The sequence below is a fragment of the Gracilinanus agilis genome, chromosome 1 (assembly GCF_016433145.1).
Source record: "Gracilinanus agilis isolate LMUSP501 chromosome 1, AgileGrace, whole genome shotgun sequence".
NCBI classification, from domain to species: domain Eukaryota; kingdom Metazoa; phylum Chordata; class Mammalia; order Didelphimorphia; family Didelphidae; genus Gracilinanus; species Gracilinanus agilis.
Genome location: NC_058130.1, coordinates 29,811,310 through 29,817,309, shown reverse-complemented (window position 1 = coordinate 29,817,309; position 6,000 = coordinate 29,811,310). Strand labels below are relative to the sequence as shown.

At 39.6% G+C, this 6,000-nt stretch overlaps 1 protein-coding gene across 1 annotated transcript in view; it reads left to right on the top strand.

The window, feature by feature from the left end:
- MAGI1 (membrane associated guanylate kinase, WW and PDZ domain containing 1) overlaps positions 1 to 6,000 on the top strand; it is a 767,369-nt gene that overhangs the window by 663,525 nt on the left and 97,844 nt on the right. Inside the window, exons 9-10 of the mRNA XM_044675760.1 lie at positions 537 to 661; positions 2,875 to 2,967. Of these exons, the coding sequence (XP_044531695.1) occupies positions 537 to 661; positions 2,875 to 2,967 (218 nt within the window). The remainder of the gene's footprint in view (positions 1 to 536; positions 662 to 2,874; positions 2,968 to 6,000) is intronic.

Genomic DNA, 6,000 nt, shown 5'->3' with positions numbered 1-6,000 from the left:
TTCCTTCCTTCCTTCCTTCCTTCCTTCCTTCCTTCCTTCCTTCCTTCCTTCCTTCCTTCCTTCCTTCTTTCCTTCCTTCCTTCCTTCCTTTCTTTCTTCCTCTCTTTCTTCCTTTCTTTCTTCCTTTCTTTCCGCAATTTCAAAGCAAAAGAGTGGTAAAGTCTAGGTAATTAGGGTTAGGTGATTTGTCCACAATTACCCAGCTAACAAGTGTCAGACTAGATTTGAACCCAAGAGCTCCCATCTCCATACTTGGTGCTCTATCCACTGAGTCACCTAGCGGCCTCCTTCGTATCATTTTTCATGGACTTCAGATCCATAAAACCCATGAGCTGCCATACTTGGTATTTTTTTTCTCTCCACTAAGTATTTTGATAGGAGAAAAAGTCAGAGCCCTCTCACTCCCTCCTCCATCCCCCTGACCCTCCATCCCCTGATCCTTTTCCATTCAGAGTCTGTCCACGTGGGCTAAAGAGATCTCACTTTTGGTCTGAATGCTTCCTATCTCAGCAATCTCTCTCTGTCTTCTCTTCCAGCCATATCAACAGGAAAACACAATATGAAAACCCAGTCTTGGAAGCCAAACGGAAGAAGCAGCTTGAACAGCAACAACAGCAGCAGCAGCAGCAGCAGCAGCCACAGCAGCAACAACAGCCAGAAGGTTGGCACTCATTGGGAACCTTCTGCTGGGGATGTCGGCTAAAAGAGCAGGCTGTCTCTGGGACTGGACATCCCATGAGCCCAGATGTGTCCTTTGGAAAGGCATCTCTGTTTCTTAGCAGTCACCATCAGAGGCCCCGGATAGGGCGAGAGTGGCACCTCCACTGTCACCTTTCTGCAACCTCAGCACCCTCAAGAGGAAAAGCATCCTTCCTCTTGAGCCTAATACCAATACTGAGCCTTGAGAAATCTCGACTTGTTTAGGAACAATTGGCTTTCCATTTTAACTTTAACAGGACTAATTAGTTATAAACCAAGTTTTCGAATTTCCACTTTGTCATATTGGCGAGCCAGAGAAAGCTCTTTTCTTTTTGAAATGGGGATAGGACCAATTGGAAAGGAAGTCTCCATTACTGGTGTGGCCTTAGGGGAGTTATTTAACTTGCCATTCTCTGTAAAATGAAGGAATTGGAAGAGATCATCCTGTGATCTCTTCCAGTACTAAATCAATGCTCCTAAGAGTAAATTCAGTATCTTATGTACTTCTTTTTCCACACAGACATTTGGAATTTTTTTGGATTGGATCTTTGAGTCTATTTCAGATAAGGAAATTCACTTTACCAGTGCAGATCTGTACCTTAATGTTTTAAAGAGTTAAGCAACTTGGCCAGATTCATATGGGGGGTGTGTGCGTGTCAGAGGTGGGACTTGAACCACTCTTCCCAACTCTGAGGCAAGCCGTCTACTCTTCATGCTGCACTGAATATAGACGTAGGGCCAATAAAATGTAAAAACCTGGTAATAGATGGACAGAGAGCAGGACCTGATGGACATCTCCTAATGATTTCCAATGTGTCGATGAAGCATGGCGTCAGGAAGACCCAGATTCAAGACCTGCTTCTTACATAAACTTCTTGAGTGATTTTTGGCAAGTCAGTTAAGCTCCTTGAGTTGCTCTTTTTTCATCTTGAGGTAGATCCTAGGAGTCTGTGATTCAGCCTTTCAGTAGATCAGGCAACTCCAAGACTATGAATGATGAACGAGTTGTTGATCTGTATTGAGGTGGGGGTTAGGTTTGCTCTTCCCATGAGGTCAAAGCTCCCAAGTCGTACGCTCTGAGTCCTTTTCTCCATCCTTCCACCCAGTGAAGCACACAAAATTTTTTTAAAAAATTCTCTATATTGTTCAGCAGTTTAAATAGGTCTGTTGCTTCCTTCGGACTTTCCTTTTTCTCCACAAGGTGATGAAAACCAGAAATGTCATGAGCGAAGACTTAGGAAGAGAAGGGTGCTATTAAATGCATTCGACTGAGTTAGATGCTGATTCTGGGGAAAGTTTCCAGGGTCATTCACTGGGAGCTATTTTAGGGCCTTTTACTTGAAAAAGACCAAACTTAGTGGTTCAGTAGCCTTGGCAAGGCATCTTTGGGGATTGGTACTTAGACTGGCATTAAATGGTACCTTTGAGCTATTAACTCCTGAAATTGAGACCCATCCCCGTAGAACCGTCATTAGTAACTCAATTGAATATGCACTTGAGGGGGAAAGATTCCTTTGGAGCTGTCTAAAAGAGGGGTGTCTTGCTCCTGACTTCCTTCAACCTGATTCTCAAGGTGGAGTCTACTTCTGCTCAGCTCTTATATTCAGCAACTTTTGGAATTTGCTGGGGAGAGGGAAAATAGGGTTTTTTTGTTAGTCATATTACCATGAAATTTTCCCAGCAGAAACATCCTCTCTTTTTGTGTGCTACAAGGGAAAGTGCATTGGATTTGAAGTCAGAGGACCTGGATTCAAATGATGCCTCCTCCTCCCCACTAGCCCATATGACCTTGGGCAAGTCACAATCTCTTGAAGGGTCCATTTCCTCTCTTGTAAAATGTGCAACTTGGACTCAGCTTTAAAGATTCCTTGCTACTCTGAATCTCTGGATAATTGATGAAGTTTTTTGTTACCCCACAGTTTCTGCTGTGGGCTGCCATTTTTATTTATTTTGTTTTCAGGGGTATGTTTATTTTTCAGTGTTATTAAGAATCAGGGAATTCAACGAACGTTCCCAATGAAATCATAGACCTAAACCCCTTACCCCACCTCAGAAAAAATTAAGACCAGAGATTTTTTTGTTTCTGTTTTTGAAGACCAGGAGATTTTTGAACATGTCAAGCATCCCTTTCAAGTACAGAGATTGACCACATTCCTTGCTTTTTTTTTTTCCTAGAATGGGCAGAAGACCATTCATCACTCGCTGCTCCTGTTGTTCCAAACCATCCAACCAATAGCCAGGAGCCTGTTAGAGAACTTCCACTTCAGGGTAATGTCTTCCATCATCACTTGCTAACTCTAGCCCTGTTGTTTACCTATGAAGCAATCACTTTGGTGCCATCAGACACTGAAGGGGTGCTCTAGGGCTTCCAGCCTACTCCTACACACCTTCTCATATCAGAGCCTCATCATACCCCGATGAGATTGGTGTTAGAGATACGAAACCCATTTTATAGATGAGGAAACTGAGGATCACAAAGGCTGAAATGATTTGCAAAACTAATTAATATCAGAGGGGGAATTTGAACCCAAGTCTCCCCAATTCCAGAAATCTTTCCACCATACCACACTGACTCCTGGTGGGTGGATGGATGAGAATTTTTTTCTAAAAGACACTGTTTTTATAACTCCAAAGTCATTTCTTTGACTGTAAGAATAATATAAACGTGAAAGAGAGTCCAAAATTTCTGCTAATTGGGCTCACAGCTGGGACTGCTGAGAACTATTAGAGACATGAATAAATTTATTCATGTTAAAATTGATGATTACTAATGGCATTTTGGAGGTGGAATATCCTACCAGATATTACTTAGTATTTTATTAAGTAGAACTTTTTCAGATCTCCAAAAGATCTGAATTCACTGGCATGAGTCCTTCATTCAAATCAACTTTGTATTAAACTACTTTAGACCCTTTTTTATTTATTCACTTTATATTTATGCTATCTATGTAGGGAGGGAGAACTAGGTGGAACAGTGGATAGAACACTGGACCTGGAGTCAGGAAGAGCTGACTTTGAATCCAGCCTCAGACACTTACTAGCTGTGTGACCTTCAGCAAGGCACTGAACCCTGTTTGCCTCAGTTTCCCCATTTAAAAAATTCCTGTAAAATAAGCTAGAAAAGAAAACAGCAAACCACTACAGTGGTTTTTTTTTTTCTTTGCCAAGAAAATCCCAAACAGGATCATGAAGAGCTGGACATATCTGATATGACTGATCGACAAGAATATGTGTGTATACATACAAACATACATATTTATAAATATGAGCATATATGTATAGAAATACATGTATGTATATGTGTGAATGTATATATAAGGAGGACTTTGTGGATGAATTAAATATGAATGTGTATTCATTATTATATTGTATATTATATCATATAAAATATTAATATATTGCATTTTATGTATTATATAACATTACATATAATATAAAATATTAGCATATTGCACTGTATATATTATATAACTGCACATAATATAAATATTCATATATTGATATTTTATATTATATAATATATTATTACATAAGTATATTAATTAAATATGAATAATATATATCTTAAAGTCAAGGCTCACTTGACTTTTTTTTTAAGGTAGGTTTTAAAAAATTATATTAGCCAACATCTAAGATAGGGACTAAGACAGTTTTTCTGCAAGGAAAAATAGCTTGGTATTCTTGCCTTCCAAGTTCTGGTCCCCCAAAGCAGCTACTGTTTGTGCCACAATTTCAAAATGCATGTGCTGGGAAGGAGAAAAAAAAAAAAACTCCAAGGGTGTCTCATTGGCATTCATTCACAAATAGGCACCTGAGAGTATCTTATTTTGAAAATTAGGAGCTTTCAAAACCTGCTATTTGCAGTCCTCATTACTCCTCAAAATAGGAAGCAGCAATTCTTAAGAACAAAGGAGGAGCTGTCCAACCTGTTCTCCCTTGTAGCAGAAAGAGGGGGTTAGAAGAGCTACAAAGAAAGTAATTGTGATCAGTGTGGATATAACTGGGAAAAGGTCTGGGAAATAGGGTCCAATGAAAAAACTGTCAAGAGTTGCCCCTTTTCTACAACTTTTTTGTTTTTCCTTTCAAAAGAATTCAGTATAATAGAATAGGAGGTTCTATTGGGTGTAGAAGTTAAATCCAATGTCCTCTGAGGTTTTTTCCAGCTGAAATTCTCTTGAGAAAGTATAGTATCGTGGAAAGAGCTCTGACTTTGGGAATCACAGGACCCGAGTTCAAATCTCACTTGTTAATGACTGGACAAGTCATTCAAACTCTTTGACCTTCTGTTTTCTCCCTTGTACAAGGAGAGATTTGGACTGGATCCCTCTAAAGTATCTTTCATCTCTACATCTAATGCTACAGTTCTTTGAGGATGGATGTGGATTTAAAATAAAGGTTGAGGAGAAATGTTTGTGCTAGAAAGTATGGGGTTCCCTGGAGCAGGGGAATGGGCTAGAGAACTATCCACGTGCCTTTTGACTCCAGTTTTAACAATTCTACATCTTTATAGTTCTTTCGTGGTTGTCTGGACTATGTCATTCATGACGTCTTCCAGTCAAATTCTCTGGTACTTAGGGAACAGAATTACTTCACACCAGGTGGCAGGAGGGCCAGATACCAAGGCCAGCTCCACCATTTGCCAGTTGCTAGCAGGCTACTAAATCTCTAAGACCTTCAGTAGGTCTTATCTTGAAAGTGAAGATGGCTGTGCCTTCCTTGCCCAATCCACAGATGTTTTGTCCAGCCAATATGACAATATAACCTTATCTATTATTTATCTTTCACCCACTATGTGCCAGGCACTGTGTGAGGCACTTTACAATTATTATTTCATTTGGTCTTCAGCAACAACCCTGAGAAGTGGGTGCTGTTTTTAATATTCTCATTTACAGATGCAGAAACCAAAGCAAAAAGAGATTAAATGATTTACTCACAGTCACCTACCTAGAAAGTGTCTTAGCTGGATTTGAGCTTGATCTTCCTGATTCTAGTTTCAGTGATCTATTCCCTGTTCCACATATCTGCCCCCAATGCTCTCTCCTCTAAGTCCAATTCCATCTCCAAATATCAATTTTTGTGCTGAGTTCCTTAAATATAGGGACTTTCTTTTGCTTTTCTTTATATCTCCTGGACCTAGCATAGTGTCTGACACATAGTAGGAGCTTAATAAATGCTTAGAAGAGTCCAATAAATGATGAATTAATTGCTATAAAATAAGGATACTAATTTTCATATGGGTTTCTACCATTATTCTCATTACCTTATAATACTGCTAATAACTTTAACTTGAGGTCCATGGAT